Source organism: Strix uralensis, chromosome 4, assembly GCF_047716275.1.
Source record: "Strix uralensis isolate ZFMK-TIS-50842 chromosome 4, bStrUra1, whole genome shotgun sequence".
In the NCBI taxonomy this organism is placed as follows: Eukaryota; Metazoa; Chordata; class Aves; order Strigiformes; family Strigidae; genus Strix; species Strix uralensis.
Window position 1 is genome coordinate 81210226 of NC_133975.1, and position 24051 is coordinate 81234276.

At 37.5% G+C, this 24051-nt stretch overlaps 1 protein-coding gene across 3 annotated transcripts in view; it reads left to right on the forward strand.

The window, feature by feature from the left end:
- The window catches only part of EDNRA (endothelin receptor type A), a 35199-nt gene extending 31395 nt beyond the window's left edge, over window positions 1-3804 (forward strand). For all 3 annotated transcript variants that reach the window (XM_074867434.1, XM_074867430.1, XM_074867433.1), the window contains exon 8: window positions 1858-3804. In XM_074867434.1, the coding sequence (XP_074723535.1) occupies window positions 1858-1998 (141 nt within the window). In that variant the 3' untranslated portion in view covers window positions 1999-3804. The remainder of the gene's footprint in view (window positions 1-1857) is intronic.
- Window positions 3805-24051: the final 20247 nt, after the last annotated feature.

Below are 24051 nucleotides of genomic sequence, written 5' to 3' on the forward strand. Positions count from 1 at the left end.
AGATCTTCTTGATAAGATTTTATGTCCAGTTAATGAACTGTACTAAAACCACTTAGTTACTATCTATTTTTAGCAGTTGGGAGAAGAGGCATGCAAAGGAATGAAAGATTATAAATTGTCTACTTTACCAGCTAGCAGCTCACATAGCACACATACCAAACTGAAAGTGGAACTATTCGCTTTATCTGAAATGCTAAACCAGTAAATAAGTTTGACACAGTCCTCATATTTAAACATGTAAACTGAGATAGACACGCTTTTGTAAGTACTATTTATCTACATGTAACGTGTCCATGAAATAGAATTTGGTCGATAATGTATTTTCCACTCTAGATGAAGACAAAGAACACATGCATAGGACACCAAGCAGTTAATTCCCTTAGTGACTAAAATTTTCAGGCTTGAATACCAAAGCAGGCACCTGAGTTGACTTTGGCAATTAAATATGCATTATGGCTTTTACCTGCATTTTTCCAGTTCCTACACATGAAAATATATTTTAAGGCTAAAATAATTTCCTTGTGACACCATGCCTCTGCAAGTCCCTATTCACCTAATAAACACAATACAGGAAGAAAGAAAATGAGAGCATATAGTGATAAAGAAATTAATGAAATGGAAAAATAAGACTGAAATAGCTTTATCTGCAAAGAAAAACAAAAGACCACAGGACTGTACCACTAAACTTTAAGTCTGCGAATAAGCAACTCAAGCTTTTGAAAAAATGTAATAAATTATTAGAATAGGGAATACCTGTAGCCTGCTCAGATTTACAGTTTTAAGGGATTATTTTCACATGATAAATGGGAACTGTGGAGAGGATAATATGCCTGAACTCAGGTCCTCAGGTGAAGTAACAGTGGGTACTACCAGGCTGCTCCTTGTATCGTTATTCATTCTTCTCATTTGTCCTTCCAAATAAAATTACAACCCAACAATTCTAATTAAAGAATTTTCAGTTATTATTCAATCCTTCCCAGCTTTTCATTATACCTTACACTTTCCCTTCTAGTATCAAGGTCATTAATTCAGGCAATTTTTCCATTTTGTATTTGAGTTTCTCACCCTACCTCTGTTGGTGTTTTACATACCCACCCATAGATAGATAGTACATGGATCTTAAGTCTGGCTTTACCTCTCTGCAAAACTCCCTTCTCATTGAGTTCACAGAAGTCATGGATCTACGGCTGTTACTGTCATTGCTCCTCCAGGGCCCGAACTCTCTCGCCTGAAGTAGAGATTCCATCTGCATAGAATTGGGCACTAGTTTTTTTGTGAAGGGAGGGGAGGATAGATGAAGAAACCTTTCAGAAGAGAGAACTGAACACACCAGCTTGTGAAGAACCCAGGAGCACAATCCTGAATCACTTTCTATTCTTAACTGTTGAAAATGATACATCTCTATATTCACTATCCTTTTTCCTAAACAGTTCTGTCTTCTTTTAAGATGTGAGAAGAGACTAAGTCACAGGCTAGGGAATTTTCTTCTTTTCTCTTGCATGCTAAGCAGCACACTGATCCCTAAATTTGAAGTGCAGTGATAAAGAGGGAAAAAAACCCCAACCCTGCTCTTACAATATGTATTGAGTTCTGTCAGTTCTCAATCGATATACTTTAGTCAAACAAATTTCCCTTCTGATACTGTGAAAGTTTTTCTTAAATAAAAGGCACAGGCTGGGCCTAATCTGCTGTGTTTGTGATGTGTTTGCATCCTAAGATAAAAAAATTTGCCTGAGAGCAGAAATCACTCCCTTCATCTAGAATTGTCTATTCATTTCTGAAAGAAAAATATGGCTGGCAATCTGCATAGAGTTGATAGATTTGTGTTAAGCTTTATTTTCTTTTTTTTATTTCCAGTCATGTCTTTGCTGTTGCTGCTCCCAATCTAAGAGTCTAGTGACTTCAGTGCCCATGAATGGAACAAGCATTCAGTGGAAAAATCAAGAACTAAACAATCACAATACAGATCGAAGCAGCCATAAAGACAGCATAAACTGAAAACTAAGGACTCTGATACCACTTTTTTAACAGGAAAAAAAAAGTCACAACAAAGCTATTTCAACAGGAAACCCAGTGACCGTTCCATAATCAATTCAGACATGTGCACCATTGTACCTAATTCTAAAGGTGACTGAGTAGATTGACTGACTATAACTGTGATGTTCTGTGAACTGTGATCCACTGGATGGTAATCCTGTCTCTGAAAATGATATTGATGCAATTATGACAACAAAAAACTGACTTGAACTACACAAGTGTTGGCTCTTCTGAACCAAGCAGGAACTGTCCAGTGTCTGTGACTGGTACAATACAATCTTTTTACCCGATTGTCACCTAGAATTAATCACTCCGGAATTTTTCAGAAGATACCAAAATGGAATCTCTCTGTGACTTCTATTTTCTCTCCACCCATTTGTCTTTTAACTTTTATTTGTGCAGTGGATATATTCCATGCACCAGTATGTTTTGCATGTTGTTGTTGTTGTTGTTTTTCAGGTTTATGTTGGAAAATGTTTTGGTCCACACCAGTATTTTATTTACTTATTTTACAATGGGTCAGGACATTAGCTGGACAGTTCACATTTGTAGCACTTCAGTACTCAAAAATAGGAAGAGACCATTTAAAGTAGCATCAACATTTGGCACTTAAGCACAGATTAATACCAAAAAAGAGATATTAATAATACAGTACTATACTGTGTTATTTATTCTAATGCTCTATACAAAATAAACATAATAAACATAATCTATATAAGCAAAAAAAATGAAAGATGCCCACAGAGGGGCACCTTACCATGTGTTTTTAATTAACCTGCCATGTTAATTCTTAAATTATATGAACCTATTAATGTATTTAACTATAGCTGCATTAAATCTAAGTCGAAATGAGTGTCAGTGGAACACAGTGAAATGTTACTGAAGTTGTCCAAAGAGTTCTGAGAATATGGTTATTATCATACCAACTATGCACAACACTGCTTACACATCGTGAACATGAGGTTATAGTCATATTGAATGCAGAACTGTGGAAGTCTGTAACAGTTGGATGTGCACAAGGATATTTTGTGACATGCTTACAGAGTTCTTGGTCTTACTCTCACAACATTCGAAGATTTTAATGGGGTTTGATAGTTTATTAGCATTGTTAACCATACAAATACAAAATGGTATATAGAAAATATTGCTTGCATACATGTAAACTGGTGATTTACTTATTTCCATCCATTATGGTTACATGGCAACGGATTCCTTGTTTGGCTATAAAAATTTTTAATAGGTAGCCTTTCATTAAGTAGTGGAATTAAATAGTGTGGTGTAATATATAATATGCCTCATGCACAAATCTGCTAGAAAAGTTATAGCATCTGTTGTGCTAGGCTAAGAAGCAGTAATTAAAATTCCACAATTTTTAAACATCTGTTACATTTCAAGTGAAAGATATAACTCTGCGTATTTTTATTTACGAGGTCAAAATGCTAATGCCTACAGTGACTTCTGCTGCACAAGTTTCCCAAATGTTTACATTCACACAAATCTTCTAAAGTATTATTAAAAAAAAAGTTCTTTAAGTTGGTTTATATAATTCTGTGTGCTTTTGTCTCTGTGACATATATGTGTGTATAAATACATACAAATTTATGTTCATATGATGTTATAAATCTAAGTACAGTATTCTGACAGTGCTCTGTAATAGTGCCTAAGAGCATGGTATTGAATGAGACGGCTGAATTTTATTCAAAACATTTCATCCTCAAACTGTATCAAAAATCATAGTAAATGAGTAACAATGCTTTCCTTTGAGAAGGTTGAATTACTGAGTCTCTCTACATCCTGACACTTTCACTGCTCCTTTGACAGAATGTATTGAGCAGATGATAAAGGTAAACAGAAAACAGACATGAGGAATGGATTTAAGTTGTAAATCGCCCCTTCTTTATTTCAAAGCAGGAAAAAGGTTTGTGCACATTCCCCTCTTCTGTTATTTATCTGGTGGTTAGATGAACCAAAAAATTCATACTATACCAGCCAAAAAATAATCTGATTGTTCAGAAGACAATCTTTTCTACTTGTCTACATAAGACAGCGAGCAGTAAAGACAATTCAGGACAGAAACTTTAGGACTCCTAACTTCTACAAAAAAAAGCATCTACCTGCAAAAGTTTCAGACCCTGAAACAGACCATTTTTAGGCTTTACCAGCACTGATACCAACCACCAGTCATGAAAAGCTAACAGTTTTCCTTCCAGTATTAACACTTCATCTATTGCTTTCAAACCAATAGTTGGCTCTGTTATGTGGCAAAGATATATGCAAGTGTACACACAGAGCATGCTTTAAGACATTTCAGCCTAGATGAAGAAAAATGTCTCCCTACTTCCCAAAGAGCTGGCTGACCTTAGCGGCAGCATTATAAACTACAAAATTTTTAACTGAAGCAAAAAAAGAGGGTAAAGTATCTAACAGATGTGAAAGTGATTTTTAGAATGCGTTAGAATGATTTTTGGCAGCTTACTTAACGGATCAAAGCCTGCAAAAACTAATTGGTGATCTTCATTCCATCTCCTTCAGCCAGTGGAATGACAGACAGAGCCTAAATAACAGTGACAAGTGAGGTCTCAGGAGGTCTCAGGCTCTTTTTTGCCATACATGTTCTTTTGTATTTTCACTGGCAGCTGCTGCTCCCACTCACAAACCGATCATAAGGACAAAGGGTGTTAGGACGTGGCAATTATGGTGAGTGGGGAACTGCTTCTGTAAAACTTACTAAAGTACCTGCTTTTTAATTCTCTCCTGTTCTTCCCCTCATAATGGTAAATATTCCTCCTAGAATTGTATCTGCCCTCAATTCTGAAAAAGCTACCTTTCCAAAAGTACCACAAAAGCCTTCCACAATTCTGAAATTCAACCTTTTTAAATTTTAACCTTTCCTTTTCCTGCCAAGTTCTGCAAAAAGGTGCTCTGGCATTTCTCCTTGTGCATCAAAAACAGTGTAGGTTCAGTTGGGATTTTCCTCTGCTTTTGCACAGAAGCTGTTTTCTCTTTTACATCAGAACAACTTTCCACAAGTATCCTTCCACCCTCCTCTTATTTTGTAGATGTTTTTATGTCTACTCTTTGCATTCCTCTCAGCTGAACCAAGCCTAGCTTTTATCTGCAGCTGACAGGATCTCTATTCCACAAGTTTCAGATTAATTTCTTACACTTTTTGTAACATCTGTTCCTCATAATCAAAATCCATTTAACTATCCCAATCATCTTTTTTGTGGACTTCACAATTCCCAATTATTTTCAGTCCAGTCAGTGTAGAATTTCATTGACTGTTTCCTCTTATATACAGGCTTACATCTCAACTTCAAGAACTTTGCAGTTTAATTTTAGAATACAGTTATTCTCCTTGTTTTCTATATGCATTTTTTTAAAACTTTTTTTTCAAAGATACAGCATACATAGGTTTTCACTTAATTTATGTTTGTATCTATTTATTTACATATGAAACTGTGCTTCAGACCTGACCTAGCCAGCTCCCATGGTTTGGAAGAAAGTGTCTATGTAGTAGTCATAAATCTCACCTGATAGAACTATTAGTTTGGTTCTGTGAAGGGATGCTTATGTAATCCTCATGTCTGAATATGCTTATTTTCGCTTTTAATACAGTCAGTTTCAGGTGCTTACCTGTCTGTTCCTCCATCTTTCAAAGCCAACTACAAACCCCCTACCCAATTTCAATAAATTTTACAGAACAGAGTTAGCATCATTATGAAGTTACAGAGAATTTCACAAAAACTGCAGGACAGGTAGAAGAACAAGATCCTATTTGTGCTCTATGCAGAAAATTGCTGAAATGGAATTTATATGTACTCAACAAATTCACATGATAGAGAGATGTTGTGAACATTACAGATGCAGAAAAAGCTTTGATCAGAGCTTGCAACTTGTAAGACATCTGAGAATCAAACCACAGCACACAAATTCTTGGAAACCAGTATTTGTAAGTTCCATTGCTTGTGGAATTACTTGCTTTTTTTGCTGTTTCTCTCTCATCATTTACATATTTACCACAACCTTGTTACTGTATCATTTGATTCTGTGAAGCCTTATGGGTTTCAGTTTGTGAGAAGACATGGTACAAAATCAAATTCTTCTGCATTTGTATGAACAGATTTCTGCTCAAATGTCCCTGAGGCAAAGCATGCATTTTCATTAGAAGAAACACATTCAGACTGCATACTAACATTGCCTTGCAAAATTTCTTCCAATAAGTTGTGCAAAGCTTGGCTCAGCGAACTATTCCTAATTTACACTCCTCACCCTTTCAAAGACTAAATAAAGGCAATTATCTCCAAAATCAGAGTAAGAGAAGACACATGAAAAGTTTACAGAACAGAAACCATTCCCAAGTTGCACAGGAAACAAACCCCAACCAAACCCAGGCATGTTTAAAATGTAGCTCTAAAAGAAACACAACTTATCATTAGTCGAAGTGTGGGAAAGGAAGGTAAGAACTAAATAAAAAAATGTAGGTCATCTTCAGTTTCTCTAAAGGAAAATTAAATTAATTGACCTCTAGTATCTCATCTAGAATCAGCTTTTCCCCTGTGCAGATAACCACTGCTTCTGAAGTGAACTGTTGCTTGAGTCACAGTTTTGCAGACTCATTAGTTAAGTAGCTTATTATTACAATAAAGCTCAACATAATAACTGTTTTAACTGATAAGAAAAAATAATGTATTCCATTCTTCAGCAGCACTCTGCCCACATTTCTCAGAGTAACTGAGCATCTGCAGACTGCTCTGAAATCAGTGATTTGGAAATGGTGCATCTCCGAATAAGACCTTTACTTTAATCTCATGCTGCCTTAGTCCTTGGGAGTTAAAAGACTGAATCTACAAGTTACTGATTCAAGCATCCAAAGTGATTAATGAGAAGCATTTCTAAGCCATCCAAGAGAACATGCATTCTGCTATATATTTCAAACATAGGGGAAGATTAGAAATCCATCATTGCTAGACACCACTGTGCCAACCTGTAGCCACACTTCATATTTATTGAAATCTCTGTGTCTAAAGTTTTTGTATCTTTTCCCCCCCAAAATCATTGTACAGTGGCCTCTTTGGTATTGCCTCTGAATAAAGTATACATTTGGATGCCTCAGTTGCCTCTGAATAAAGTATACATTTGGATTAGCTTTCTTTCAAATATCTACACAGTATTAATAAAGCATCCATCTCCAGATACACGGTGTATTCCAATACAGAAGCACAATTAAACCACATTACCAGAAAATTCACAAATATTTGGGGTCAAGTTTTAAACAGAAAATTAACATAGTACTCTTGGGACAAATGAATACCACAATTCAGTACTACTAGTGGAAAATATATTGATTTTTTTACAGAAAAAAAGAAACACTATCAGTTTTGCTAATTTAACCAGAATTAAAACAATAATTAAAAGGTAGATGTTTACATGAATAGTGAGAATGTCCACATCTACATGAGCTGGAGTAAAATACTGTAAGGACTATAAATCTTTATGCTCCAGTATATAAAATAGGTCTAAATTCTGGGGATTAGGAAAGCATAACTATCCAATGCAAGATGCTTTGATCTTCCTTCAATGTTTCTCTGAAGTATTAGCTCTAAGAGGCATCCCAACCTCAGAGATATTTGTGAAGAAAGGGAAATGCCTGACTGTTAACTAACATTGCCTTCTTGCACTGCACTTGCACTGCAAATAAGTCTTTGGCTAATATTTTCGGAATATCCATCATCTTCTGAGTTTCCTGTATCACAAATGAACTGCAGCAACTCCAATGCCAAGGACTTCTCCAAAATCAAGGAATAAAATGTTGAATTGTTTCCTTTTTATGATCATTTGTATATATGAGATTTTGCTTGCAGAGAACTTTAACCAGTGGTTGTTCTTCTACTTGAAGTGCATTTATATATAAAAAAATCCCAAGTGATCTTCCATTTACTTAAAAAGTGTGAGCCATTTAGAGAGAAAGCAGAAGAAAAATACTGTGTAATTTAACTGTGAGCACATATGACTGTACACTATGATAAACAAAGACATGAATGGCCCATTGGGCAATCAAATACTGAAATGTTTTAACATGAAAGTGCTTGTTGAGAAATAGAAAATAATGAATACATTCATAACAATCAAAGTTTGTTTCAATATTCAGCATTCTAGAACGTCTAGAGACTAGTACAGTAGTGATTCTGAAAATTGGGTAAATTCACTTGATGACAAATACAAGAATGTGGCCTGGACACCCACATTTGTTTGACCTTATGTTTGAAATGCCACCAAGACGAAGGCATGAGGTTAATCCACAAAGAATATTATTGGCTACAACTTCAGTATAAACAAGCAACTAAAGATCAAATTCACTTCTAAGATTTCCAAATTTTTCAGACTAGAAGTGGTCTTACGTATGAACTGTATCCCAGTTCTGTGTTTCATAACTAATTTATGTTTCCAGTTAAGGACTTTCATACATTTTAGCAATTTTATTTTATTTTAGTTTTTATGATCTGCTTGGAAAGTATGAAAATGGCATCAAGATTTAGCCAGTCTAGCTTTACTTACCCAAGATTACAATTTGCTCACACAAGAATTGAAGTCATCTACACTGCTTGAAATAATAATAAAGGATGTTATTTTATTCGCCATCTGAAAGTATTACCTTGATCAAAGTTAAAACCAGCCATTAAAGTAATTTCAAGTAGTAACTTGGGATAAAATGCTGAACCTGTTGAAGTGAATGGTGAAGTTGCTACTGACTTCAGTAGGACAATGTATGATGGAGCCTCATCTGCATGGTAACTATGGAGATGTGACTAAACCCATTACAGCTAAGCAGGACAGAAGAAGTAAAAGATTTTGTGGGGCTTTCATGAATAATTGCAAAATTATCATCTCATATGCTCAGGTGAGGAAAAGAAGCTTTGACACACTTTTCCTCACCTCAAATCAGCTTAATAAAAGAAGTCAGAGGTAACACGGTTCTCCTCTCAGATCACTCCACCAACAAAGACAAGTGGCCAGAACAGCTGAACAGGAAGATTGTCTACTCGCAGGTAACAATCCTTACTGTAGAATACTGATATTCTGAAAATCCAGAGTATTGTCCCGATCCTGTCCTTACTCCAAGATGTAACTCTTACTAGACAAGTTATCGCAGATATCAATAGAATGATCTATGTCAATGCACTTATTGCATGTGTCCTCTTTGCTGTTCAGGCAGATATCAGCAACGTACATTTGGCTGGGATCTCCTAACATTACATATCCCTGACATGCCTGCTGCAATTATGCAGATCAGTTCCTCTGAAACAATTCTGGTCTATGCTGAAATCAGTGTGGGCATATTATAGTGTAAGCACATATCTCTCAGAAATATAGCAATCCTATGTCAGAGGAATCACAGGATCAATACTTATTACTGCAGGGGGTGTAGTATGCTGTATTCCTGAAGAAGTTGATAGATACAAGAGAAAAGTATCTCTGGGGGGGGGGTTTACCCTGCTGAGTCAAACTGAAAACCCTTATAATTCCTCTGATATACAGACCTCCGGGACCTGCCTCCTTTCAGAAAATTTCATCTTCTGTAGCTGATTACATATTTAGCTCTTCTAAGGATGTATTTTCTAGGCTTTGGGAAACCACCGTTTGCACTAACTAAGCGCTGCATGAGAACTGTCATGTACAGTCATTCCCACTTTGCAGTTTTTGCCACGGGTATGTGATTTCATAAACATATGCAAATAAATAATCAAGTAAAATAATACGGAAAATGTATAACATGAAGAAGAATTAGATGTCACAAGAAAAGGATCTCTCTCTAATGAAGCCAACCTGACATACTTCTTATCACGCTCCACTTGGTAGAAGTAGATTACTTTTTAGTTAATCTGCTAATAAATTGCAATAATTCTTCCCTTGAATTGAAAATAAGAATACGACACAATGCTTAATTTATTGGATAATTGGTTAACTTTTTCCTTGTTGAGTCTCAAAACTGAATACAGATAATTAATTTCATATACTGTTTATGCCTTTGTTCAAGTAAGATTACTTCACCACTGCTTTGTAACCCAAATTGCCATGCTATGCCTAGACTGGTTTAACAGTTCCAGACGTGTTAGCAACAATTTGTTATAGTGGATGCCAAGATGGAAAATGGAAAGGACTGACCAACCCAAATAAACAATGCAATTCAAGAACAATTTTGAGCTCACTAGGGAGCTGAAAATCTATTCCAAATGCTGCTTCAACTACGTGTTGTATAAATACTCTAACAATTTTTTCCAAAACTATGCTCTGCAAGCCCGTGGCAACATAGACTGCATAACAATTTTATAAAACATTAAAAATGAAACCTTATAATGTTTAGTACTAAAAGTTTGATGATGAGTAGTGATCTGCAAGAAATTTTGAGTGCTAACTATTTTTCTTTATTCCTGAGAACGCTGCAAATTCAAAAGATAACAGAAATTTTCTCTAAATAGTCTAATATACAGGTTAAAGAAATTAGAAGTTGTGTGTTGAATTCCAACTTCTCTGACTTGGTGCTTACCTTTTGTCCTTGACCTCTTGTATTATCTTGTTCTCTCTGAGATCCTTTGTTATCCTTGACTTATTACTGCCAGTAAGCAGGATGAATTAACTTATATTGAACACTTGACTTCTTCCACTACTTCAGACGTTAACGTTATCCAGGCCTAAAGCTGGCCTTAGGTATTACTACCCTATACCAAAAGTTCCAATGTGAACATACCATGAATTGTCACGGTAGTTCCTGAAGATAAATTAAAATGTAACAGTTGTAGGGCAGGTGAATATAGGAAACAGAATAAAATTAATGGGGAAAAAAAACATTTAAATATTGGTATTAAAATGAGTTTTCCATCTTTAGGAAAGGCTTTCTATCAATTTTCTGCAAATTTTCTGTCAGAGCCTCTTCAGAACCACAGTCAATAAAAAGATGAATATGTCTGTCTCACATCAAGGAAGAAAAAGGTTTTATGCAATCCTTATACTAAGCTAAGAGCAATAAACAAAATTTTTAACTTTTAGATATACATAGTATAGAAGATTCTGAAGTCTACTTTGCAATGGTTTAATATTTTTGTTACAAACAGTTCCAGAGCTCTCAAACCCAAAGATATAAGCAGATACAAACAAATTAACTTTAGTCTGGCTTTGGTATTTATACTCTCACTACACAAAAAGCTCAGCCTAGACAGCCTAAACTTAACTCAGCATCACAGCAAACAATGTAACATGCTACTGCAATTAATGGTTACAGGTACCCAAATGAATTAATTTAGATCAAGCATAGCTTTGGCAGTTATGAGTTTTGTTATGTATTTTAGGAAAGAAACAAAGGTCCAGAACTCAAAATCTCTTCAGAACTCTATTTACAGAATTTATCCTTAAAGAGGAATCTAAAATAAACAAGCTTCTTGTCCCAAAATTGCATGTTTACAAGGAAAAGAAAGAAAACCAAACCCCAAATATTTGTTTCTGTCTGTGGAGTTGCAGGAGTGCTGCATTAGAAATTCTACCAATATAAAGACTGCCTAGAAAAAGACCTTTCAGTCAAACTTGAGGTGTATTAACACTGCAATGTGTGGAATTTAACAGTGTGGGGTTTACAGCTCTTGCTACATTGTTCAGGATCCCAGCGTAGCTAGAGAAGTAACATTTTAGGACAATCAGCCTGGCACCTTTCACAAGTATTGTTTTAAAAGAAGAAGGATTTAAAAGATGAAGTATTTACTATAAACAAGGAAGTAAATAAATTTAATTTTATAATAACATAGAATCAGAGAATGGAATCACAGAATGGTTTGGGTTGGAAGGGACCGTAAAGATCATCTAGTCCAACCCCCCTGCCACAGGCAGGGACACCTTCCACTAGTCCAGGTTGCCCAAAGCCCCGTCCAACCTGGCCTTGAACCCTTCCAGGGAGGGGGCAGCCACAGCTTCTCTGGGCAACCTGTGCCAGTGTCTCACCACCCTCACAGGGAGGAATTTCTTCCTTATATCTAATCTAAATCTGCCCTCTTTCAGTTTAAAGCTGTTACCCCTAGCCCTATCCCTACACTCCCTGATAAAGAGTCCCCCCACCTTTCCTGTAGCCCCTTTCAGTACTGCAAGGCTGCTGTGAGGTCTCCCCAGAGCCTTCATTTCTCCAGGCTGAACCACCCCAACTCTCTCAGCCTGTCCTCACAGGGGAGGTGCTCCAGCCCCCTGATCATCTCTGTGGCCTCCTCTGGACTGGCTCGAGCAGGTCCGTGTCCTTCTGATGTTGGTGCCCCCAGAGTTGGATGCAGCACTGCAGGGGGGGTCTCACGAAAGTGGAGTAGAGGGGGAAAATCCCCTCCCTCGCCCTGCCAGCCACACTTCTCTTGAAGCAGCTCAGGACACGGTTGGCTTTCTGGGCTGCAAGTGCACATTGCTGGCTCACAGTCAGTTTTCCATCCACCAGCACCCCCAAATCCTTCTCTGCAGGGCTGCTCTCAGTCCACCTGTATTTCTCAGCCCAGCCTGTATTTGTGCTTGTGATAACATATAAATGTAGACAGAAGATAAATGTTATCAATTTGTGGAAAAGGAAAAGAAGAAGGTAATCAGAGGCGGTCTCTAATGGGAATATGGAATCATGGAAACAGACCTCCACATGACTGATCACCAAGTAAGTGATGTGTTCGCAATTGAAATATGGCAGCAAAGAAGAGAAATGCAGTTTGGAATGAGTACATAGAGAAATTAAGCGTCACAAGGTAGGGATTTAATATGTGTCTGTAGTGTGATTATATGTGGAATAATTGCATTCAGAATAAGCAATCATGATTTAAAACATTCAGTTTTGGTTTAGGGAGTGGACAAGCCAATTTCTTCAGAGGTCCTTCAAAAGTAAAAGTAATTTTTAAAAAAATCATACAAGAAAATTAATGCTATAAAAGTAATTAGTTTAGAACTCTCTATGTAAAATTAACACATTCCTGTCCAACACGAGAGTCAGCTCTATTTTGTATATGTATGAACAGTCTCTCTTTGTGTTAATGATCATAAGAATCTAACAACCTAAAGCAGTTATACTGATTCAGACCTTCCTGTCACCCATGACAATCAATAGCAGACACCTAGGGAAGGGTGTAAGGGCAGTATCAGCATACAGTAACACTTCACTGGTAGGCTGTCCAAGCCTTCACCAAACTGGCATTAGAATCAGTATATTTGGGGTAAATGATGGGTATTTCTCCATTTCTTTATCTTTTTGACTTTAAGTAATCCTTCAATATTCATAGCATCTTGAGGCAATGAATTCAGTGATTTAACTTACATTGTGTGAGGCTATGCTATGAACTTGCCATTTGATAATGTCATTCAATAGCCCCTAGTTCTTGTATTGAGACAGTAAACAATTGCTCTCTGTTTACCTTGTTGCTCATGAGTTTATAGACACAGATGTCTTTTCCAGTTTGACTAGTCTGTTTACTCATATGCTGTATGAAAGTTGATCTCTACCACTGATCATCTTTTGCCCTCTTCTGTATTTTCCTGAGTTATTTTCAAGATGGAAGGGATAAAAGACAGACCAATGTGACTTAGATGCAGCAGCATAATCATGACCTATTTTGTTCTTTATCCCTCTGTAATAATCCCTAGCAATGTATTTGTACCATGAAAACTTAGTTGATTTAAGTCTTTGAGGATGGATCTTGTAAAAGCCTTCTGGAAATCCAAATAGATCATATCAACATGACAATCTTTGTGAACATGTTCAATGACACTCTCAGAGAACATAATTTTTTGAGCTATAAATTCCCTTTACAAAAGTCATGTTGATTCTTCTAAATCTGTAATGTTTAGCAATGCAGCCATTAATTCTGTTGTTTGTTATAGGTTCCACTGGTTTCCTGAATACAGACTTCAGTTTACTAATCTGTAGTTTCATGCAGAAATCTCTCTCTCTCTCTTCCTCCCCCTTCTGCCCCCCCCCCAGCATATGTTTGTTATGTTATGCATTGTTTCACCTACACCTCACATGCGTTTCTTCGGAATACTTAGGTAAATACCATTTTAACCAGTGATTTGTTACTGTTCTGTTGATTTGACCTATAGGCTCTTCCTTGGTTTAAATCAGGTCTTTAGAACCACTATCAAGACGGTTTTGATACGGGAAGCTACTTAAGCTCCAATACAGCAACTGTGGATGCAATGGATTTAGCTAATCTGCTATGACTTTATCTTCTCTAAGCTTCCTTTTATACCTTTGACATCTATCAGGTTTCAGTATCTCTCTGGTCTTGATGTGTTTGAAAAAGTATTTATTATTCTTCATCAGGCTGTTTCTCAAATATTTTTTTTTTATAGCAGTATTTTACCCAAGTCCTGTGAACTGTCACAATCAAGTTCAGACTTCTCCTTCTGTGGGTTCCTTGATTTCTATTCCAGAGCAGCCATGTGCAATACCATAGGAAGCCTGAACATTGTTTCCCAGCGTTACATTTATGCACTCTACCTCATGTAATCGAAGTGCTGCATTGCTAGTGTGTCCGTACCCTCACAACATTCACAGCTCCCACAATATGTCAGTCATCATGGCCATACCATTCAACCACTAGGAAAATGACCTTTTTACTACCTTTATGCTATTTATGCACTATTTGATGTTAGATTTGCAGGTTTAGTATAGAGGGACTGTTGGTTTATAAAGGTTATCTTTGCTTTCACATATGACATCAATTCTCCCTTGACATAACCCATTACATTTTTCTTACATAGACATCCCACTGTTTCCATCTGTTATGCTCCTTCCACCAAATTCTGTGTATATCTCCTATGGCATTATCATTGCAGAAAACCAGGTATTCCAGTTCCCCAATCTCACTGTTTTCTAGTATTCCTGGATAAGCAGTATATATTGGGTTTGATTTCCTGCTTTTCCATGCTTTGGTACTCTGTTTAGATTATTTGTGCTAAATTTGTGCATTGCCTATCTATTGGTATTATTATACAGCGGCTATCACCTAAAGAGATACATAACATCTTTTCTTTCAAACTGTTGGTATTAGACATTGTGGTATTTTTATTCAGTGTTTGTGAGAAGTCTATGAAAGTTCATTATTAAGATGGAACTTCACATTACAGCATATATACTAACAAACTTTATGGAAAATTGTTAAGAAGGAGAAAATAAAGAGTAAGATCTGCATGAGCTGTCTCTTTGAATGCCAGTGCATTTCTGCAGCTAGTTCTACTGGGAATGCTTCAGAGTCATCATGTTTAATCATGAAATAGATAGGTTAGCTTTCCTTCCACATCAAGGCTCCTTCCACCATAATAGTGTTGCCCTCACAAAGTTTTCTGCTCAGACCAGCCAAGGCCATGTGTAGAAGGAAATTACAAAACTAGTCAAATTCTGCCTGCAATCTCCAAATAGAGAGGCACAACTCTTAACATAACCAGCTCAGAAATTGTTAACAGTGTCATAGATGGGGTTGTTCTTCCTGCTTGTTATTTATGCTGTCCACTACGTTACAGAATCACAGACTCACAGAATGGTTGCGGTCGGAAACGACCTCTGAAAGCCATCTCGTCCAACCCCCCTGCTCAACCAGGGCCACCTAGAGCCAGTTGCCCAGGACCATGTTCAGTTAGGTCTTGAATATCTCCAAGACGGAGACTCCACAACCTCTCTGTACAATATGTTGCAATACAGTCACCCTCACAGTAAAAAAAATTTCCTTAGCTTCAGACATTTACTTATGTTTCCCTATGTGTAGATGCAGCGCTTAGGGACATGGTTTAGTGGTGAACTTGGCAGTGTTAGATTTACGGTTGGACTCCGTGATCTTAAAGGTCTTTTCCAACCTAAATGATATTATAATTCTATGATTCTTATGTTCAGTTATTGTAGGACTTAGTTTTCCACTGCTTGAAACTTGCATACTAATTGCTTGGGTCAAAATTTTTCATGCTGGTCATCTCTCTTATGCCAACAATGTGCTTTCTTAGAAGAAAATATGAACAATCACTCATTCCTTTCCAAAAACAGGTCTACAAGCCCTATCAGGCTTTCACCTGAAACATTCTTGCTCAGATACTTAGAAGCAGGTACTTAAAAGTAGCATGGTGTCTCGAGGATGCAACTTTCATCACCTTGTGGAACTCCAGAGCAGGTCAAAGTACAATTACCTGGAAAACCATCAGTATAAGTCGTTAGTAGTGTCTTCGGTTTTAGGGGACAGAATCCCCAATACACAATTTACACTGAATCTCTCTCAGATTTATTTTTAGAATTTTCTTTTAAAATTAAACTTTGCAGCTTTAATTATTCACTCTTTATTCTTGGTTTTTTTTTCACTGTAACTTTTTAAATTGCTGTATTTGGGGTTCTTAGTCACGGATGACACTCAAAGTAATAGGCATCTCACAGAGGTTTGTTCTTTTACGTTTTCTAAGGACAGTTATGTTTGGGGGAATTTGTTCACAACCAGCAAGGCTAAAATCTGTCTATTTTGTATTTTGCTAAGTGAATGAGTGCATTCTTCAAAAAGTAGTATCAATGGTACAGTCCTATTTGTTATGCCATCCTGTTTCAAGTGTATTACAGTATGTACAGTGTTCACAACTGCCTCTATACACTCCACAATTGCACATGGATTCACATAAACTGTACTTACTTGGGACTTTGCATCTTTCTCCCAAATAACAAAGATATTTCTTGCTTAATTCAATTTATGAAGTGTACTTAGATGTGTTAAGGGTGTCTGGTTTCTGAACACTGCAAAACCATAAAAGTGTACATTTTTGAAACTGAGTATATATTTTTTCTTTAATTATATCTGTATAATAACTAACTGTATATCTATAATAACTGTTATTATTATTATTTATGGAATAAATTTTCCTTTAAGATTTCCAAAAGGAATCAGCTTGGGGATGAAAAAGCATGGAAAGTTTTGTCTACAAAGGGTATTATTGCAGAGTCATAGAAGTAAATAAAAATAGGGTTTTGCAAGGGACATATGCAATTTTGAAGATAATTATGTACTCTTTACACTAGCAAAACTCACACCGAAATGGACTTAACTGCTGGTTTACATGCTACACTGGATTCTTGGAAGTCGGTGGAAGCTTTGCCTGAGTAAGCAGGGTAAGGACCAGAAACTTAAGAGGTGAGTTAATTTCTTCTTTCAGATATTGTATGAGTGTCTCACGGAACTGAATTAACCACTTGACTCAAAATTCTGTGCTGAATTATGTGAAAGGAACTCCAGCCAAATCCACTGGAGTGCTCACATGCACCTGGGAGTGCTGGCTCAGAGAACAGGACCAAGCCTGCTGTGATAATGGTCCCCTGATGTATAAATGCTCTGTGTTTATTGATGTATAAACACTCTACAAATTAACTGAAACAGTCAAGTTCAGTATTCCTGCCCCACAACTGGAATACCAGCTGTAGCACACTGACTAGAAGCCTGTAATGACTAATGTGAACCTTTCTCCTGTAGTTTTCTCTTTGCCACCTCATATGGACTTCCTTCAAAATACATCAGAAGAAATTTCCTGTTACTTTAGCTTTGAACTACTTCAAGCACACACAGAAGAAACAATAGTCCTACCTGGAACATGAAATGAGCTTACGCCAAACTCTAAGTAGCACAAGAGTTAGAGGCAAGTGTAGGAGGAAAAAAGTAATTATATAGAAAAGCTCCATTTTCAGTCACAGCTGATATTCTTGTTTCTAATGGAATTTAGAGAATGATAAAGTTTGACAGGGTCTAGCAGCAGGTAACAGTCCAAAGAAATGCTACAGACTCGCTTGGATTCACTTCCCCTTGACATGGTAACTAAGAGCTGAATTTGGCCCATGACTCCTGCAAGTACATTTCTTCTTCTGGGCAATGTGTGTCTAAATACTTCATAGTTAGAAAATAATTTGATGTGGTTTTAAGTAAATGTAAGTATGGTTTAATGTCTGCAAAATCAAAGTATACTTGCATTAGAATAAGCATGCCTAATTTATAAAACAATATTAGGAATCGTATTGCTGGTAAAAGAAAATGTCTTAGAAGAGAAGCAAAGTGCTAAACCAGTGTAAGACACAGAACTGAATTTCTTGTATTTGTAAGAAAAGCAAGGAAAAATATTGCTGGGTTCATTCAGAGGCTAGTTTCTATATTGTAGGTATTTTGGAATCCTGTAGTGAAATCTCTCTTTGGGAATTGCACTACTCTTCTGTCCAGCACTCAAAGTTTATTAAAGTTTTGTGGGAAAAAAGCTGTTTGGCAGTATCCCAGTCCATAAGGGTCTGAGAATGATGTGCCAGAAAGACTCGGGAGGCCTAAAAAGCCACTTTAAAATATGGAAAGCTTTTTTTTTTTTTTTTTCCAGAGGCCCAGTTCAGGGGGTTTCAGTCTGTTTCATGGATTTTTCTAAGCAGCAGTACAAAAGCAGACAATTTGTTACAGACACCCAAGAAGCCTCTAATATTATATCATGTTTAAATAACCATGCAGCTTTAGAAGGAAAGGTTTTGGTTTTACGGTTTTTCATAGTTATCAAAAAACTTTTTTTTCCCCACTAACAGCTAATAGCTATCTATTTGTAGATATGTAGAAATGTATTTAGGGTGAAGATTATCTTCCAGTCACATTACTGTTTACATGTTGTCAGGGATCATAGTCTTATTTCCATCTTCACAACTCATGTTTCTTTATACCAGCATTCCTCAAAAAGTGGAAAACTTTGTCTTTATGATTTTGTTCTGTGATGACTGCCTAGTCATATGTGCAAGGTGTTACAAATAATATAGGTAAACATATCCATGCAAGGATAAAAGCAAAATTATGCATGTATTCTGGAAAGAAAAGCCTATTTACGTTCCCTTTTCTCCTCTTTAACAGTCTTTTCGGCCACTTAACAGACCACATCTCAGAGCATCTGAGTTTAAATCATTATAAAATTCCTTTTAATTAATTTGTTTTAAAGTATTGAGACAGTTACTGACTTGGCAGAAATAGCAGCTTTGACAAATCACAGCAGCAATGCATGAGTTTTAGGTATAATAGGTACTATACAGGAAACTTCTCAAGAAAGTTCTTCCATTAATACTTGGAGCCCAATTCTAGTTTCATTAACATCACAAGGATTTTTCCCTTTGACTTCTGAAGAAAAAGATCAGGCTCAGACTATGTTCCTTATCTGGTCATTTTAAGAACCGACTACAAGCATGGACAGAAATAGAGAAAGAAAACAAGAGAGGAGAGGAGGGAGATTCTGTTCGTTCTGTCATATCTAACAGATCTCTATGGCTGAACCTAGGACAGACCTAGAAAAAGATTCCTAAGTATCACACAATCTGATTTTCATCTTCCTAGCCTGCATAATTGAATCCAGAGTTTAGAGTCTTTACACCATGCACAAAGGAAAGTTTTTGCATTTGGTACACCCACAGAAGTCATCATGTTGTATAGGGAGCAGACTAATATAAGCAGACGCTCACTCAAGAGCATTCTATCCTAGGTTCTAGTTCCAACTCCTACAACTATTTTTTGTACTTCTCCAGGACTATTTCTCTATTTTCTGTTAAAAATGACAGCAGTTCCTCTCACCAATGCACCATAACTGCAAGACTTAAATGCTGATGGTTAATAGTGAATATCTTCTTTGTAAAGTGAACTTGAAGATGGGACAATCCTTCCTACATTCTAAAAAGTCTGCTGCCTGCTGACTAAAGCATAGTCCAAAGGAGGGGTAGAGTCCTTTCAGACAGACAAGGGAATTGAACCTGGATCTCATCCACATTTCTGTCTGTTCTAAGCACTGAGCCACAGCCTGAATGGAAACAGATTTTTCCACTGTGGGGCCAGCTGTTCCTGCAGGATCCTGGTCCAGGACGTGTTTTCAGAGCCCACCTACTGGATTGAACTCTCCAAGGAGACATGCGGAGGAATGCTTCATTTCTGGACACCCACTGGGCACTAGCCTGAGTAAATTACTAGGCTGCTCAGGCCTATTAAGTCTTAAGTACCTTTGAGTGCATGAATGAGCACTGCTGGAGTACTTTATGCACCTCATAATAAAAAATGCCTGAGCTTCCAATCAAACTTAGGTACCTCCAGGGTTATGTGGCAGATGTGTAAACATTTTTAGGACTGCAATTTTCACGCAGGGCATCTAAATTCCACCTGACATCAGGCGTTTATGTCCTTTTCTGGGCCTCATCTCAGATTAGAATCAACGACTCAGAAATAATCATAATATCTGCATAATGCTGATTTTCAGAACTATTTATAAATATTAAGTAATTAATCTTCATATTGCCCCTGGACAAATATTTCCATTTTACATATATAAAAAATTGTGATAAATTGCCATAGGCTACAACTGAGTCAGTATCAGAATTAGAATGGATGAATTCCTGGCTCTCAGTCTACAACTCAGTTCATGCCTCTCAGAAGAAAGAAAAGAGAGAAAATCTTACTCTTCAGAAGAAAGAGCTGTTACGCTGACATGTTTTAATTGACCAGGGACTTTTTCTTTTAAAGTGGTTTATGTTGTGAGGATTTTTTTTCAAAGAATCCACAAAACTTTGCAGTGCTGCCTTTCAGTTCTGGTAGACTATCAGCAACACTGATAGGTAAATAACACAGAAAGCACAATCAAAACTTACCTTTAGTAAACCTCAATTTTTGAGTGGAGGTAGAATGATTGGAAATACTATATTTAATATTATACAAGCTTGATGAATAAGTTTGACAGTAACTCAAAGAAAAGACTTATTAGCTCACTTAATCACTATCAGTAACAGCATTCTCTATAGTACATGAACATTGAAGTATTTTAGGAATCTTTTACATATTATATGCCTGCTATGTTTTTTTAAGATGGAAAATCCAGAAGAAAAAACAAAAAAGAACCAAACCCAAAGAGGGATGCTTTCTCCCTTCCTTGCTGAAGGAATTCTCTAATTCTGGATGCTTGCAAGAATTGTTGCTGGCTTGAAAGGATTGCCAGCTACCAACCCCTTCACATCATATTCTCAGCTTGAACAGTTAAAAACATATCCTTCCGTAAGTTCTCTTGCATGGTTTAGCAACCTACTTTACACAGCTTAAGAGTATGTTAGCCACGATAAAGTGGCGAACGCTGGAAAATCCCAACATATGAAACAATTTCTAGGCTAAAGTATCAAAAGTGACAAAACATGTCAGTGTTCATGAAATGACAAATTGCAAACTTTAACAACCATGCTGCAAATGTTTCCATCCTAACAGTTTTCAGAACTCTACGTCTTGCTAAACGTACATTGTTTTACATCCAGTAATTCAGTACAGCAGTTTAAATCCACAAATCTTAGTTGAGCACCGTTTGATACATGTTTACATTCACAAGCAACAGAAGACCAAGAGCACAAGTATTTTGTTATGGAACACATTTCATTTTTATTAGTGTAAAGATGTTGCATGTATTGCACAAATGATATGCACATGAGGTCTTACCACAGAGACTACACCTTGCAACAAGATGCATAATTTTCAGCAATGTAAGTTCTAATGTTAGATATTCAATAAATTGAATGTGGTCGTGGCTGTAACACTCCTTCAGTAAACTCAAACTTCAGCATCCTTCAAGCATGCCTGCTAAGGATATTTGCATGATAGGAAAATTTTCCTATCCTTCAAATACCCCACTCTTTTCCTTACAAAACCCTATATTTTGTACTTCCTTTCTGAAATCTCCAAATGAGAATACTAGGGGTTTATGTTTACACCACACGTGAGAATTTTGAAACTTCAGTCTCTTAAATACCAGGGCTTCAATTCTAGGCCGACAGCACATCCTAGTGGTTACTCACTATATTCTATTGTATTTGGTTTGCACAGTACCTCAGTTATAGCTGCATACTCTTCCAGTACCCTTCAGTGCGTGTACTTTTGTTCTTTCCCTTTACGGAACAACTAAGAATGAAGTTGGGATTTTGGAAGGAAGTGTCAATTAATAAAACTGAGATAATCCAGGAGCATGAAAGATTTTAAAATTGGTTCTATACATCTTTTAAGCAAAACCATGCTTCAGATTATGTATCATTTTAGATATTTTTAGGCAGAACAATGAACAGGAGTGCAGTTTGTCCTTTTGTTTTAATTTTCCAATAGCAAAAAACCCGACATCTCTGTTTCATCTTGGCAGCTTTACCTGGGAAATATCGGTAAAGGGCTATGCACATTACTAAGTACTTAGCTAGCCAATAAAACTGTAAATTTAGTCATCAAAAATGCATCTATTACAACATTGTAATGTGCTTTTTTTGCCAGTCAAGTACGCAGCACAATCAGATAGCTGTCTGTTGAAGCAGGTAGCAATCAAGAGAAAATGGAAATAAAATGCTGCTTAACCGTGTTAAAACAACTTTTTGTAACAGCCCAAATTAGAGATTTTTAAATGACTTCTTCTGTGGAGGGCTGTGAAATATGGGATGCCTATATGGGAGATCTTAAAGATCTTTTTTCCCAGGTAAGGTCACAATTTTGCATAGCTTAAAAACCTTTCAGCATATTTCTTACTCTCTGGTATTATCATATTTATAATGTATATCTTCTCAGTAGGAACTATAGGAGTACTATATCCCTGACAGGCTGTATAGGCTGAAGTGCTGGTGGCAGGGCTGGAAGGAATGTCCTGTGAGGAGTGGATGAGGACTTTGGGCTTGTCTAGCTTGGAGAAAAGGAGGCTGAGACAAGACCTCACTGCTCTCTACAGCTTTCTGAGGAGGGGAAGTGGAGAGGGAGATGCTGAGCTCTTCTCCCTGGCACCCAGTGATAAGAATGTGGGAATGGTTCAAAGCTGCACCAGGGGAGATTCAGACTGGGTATTAGGAAGCATTTCTTTGCCAGGAGGGTGGTCAGACACTGGAACAGGCTTCCTAGAGAGGTGGCCAATGCCGAGGACTGTCAGTGTTTAAGAGGCATTTGGACAATGCCCTTAATAACATGCTTTAACCTTTGGTTGGCCATGAAGTGCTCAGGCAGTTGGAATAGATGATTGTTGTAGGTCCCTTCCAAATGAAATAGTCCTCTTCCCTTCCCTTCCCTTCCCTTCCCTTCCCTTCCCTTCCCTTCCCTTCCCTTCCCTTCCCTTCCCTTCCCTTCCCTTCCCTTCCCTTCCCTTCCCTTCCCTTCCCTTCCCTTCCCTTCCCTTCCCTTCCCTTCCCTTCCCTTCCCTTCCCTTCCCTTCCCTTCCCTTCCCTTCCCTTCCCTTCCCTTCCCTTCCCTTCCCTTCCCTTCCCTTCCCTTCCCTTCCCTTCCCTTCCCTTCCCTTCCCTTCCCTTCCCTTCCCTTCCCTTCCCTTCCCTTCCCTTCCCTTCCCTTCCCTTCCCTTCCCTTCCCTTCCCTTCCCTTCCCTTCCCTTCCCTTCCCTTCCCTTCCCTCCCCTCCCCTCCCCCTCCCCTCCCCTCCCCTCCCCTCCCCTCCCCTCCCCCTCCCCTCCTCCTCCTCTCTTCTCTTCTCTTCTCTTCTCTTCTCTTCTCTTCTCTTCTCTTCTCTTCTCTTCTCTTCTCTTCTCTTCTCTTCTCTTCTCTTCTCTTCTCTTCTCTTCTCTTCTCTTCTCTTCTCTTCTCTTCTCTTCTCTTCTCTTCTCTTCTCTTCTCTTCTCTTCTCTTCTCTTCTCTTCTCTTCTCTTCTCTTCTCTTCTCTTCTCTCCCAAGGAAGCGGGAGTGTACTGAAGGATGCACCCCCCCATTCCTTTGCAGTTGCATTGTCAAACTCCTTAGATAAGCCTCAAAGGGGCAGACGTGTACTGAGCAAAATCAAATGTTTATCACTGGCCCCATGGTGTAGCCATTTGTGGCTCTATTGTGTACACTAGACACCATGCATGCATTGCTAATGAACTGATAAGAGGTGAGCATGTCTGCCCCAGAAGCTGGATGCAGCGAAAACCTGTGGCACCAGAGAAAAAAAAATGAACTAAAGGTGGGCAGATATGCTAATCAGCAGATACAATGAACTTAAAAAGACAACA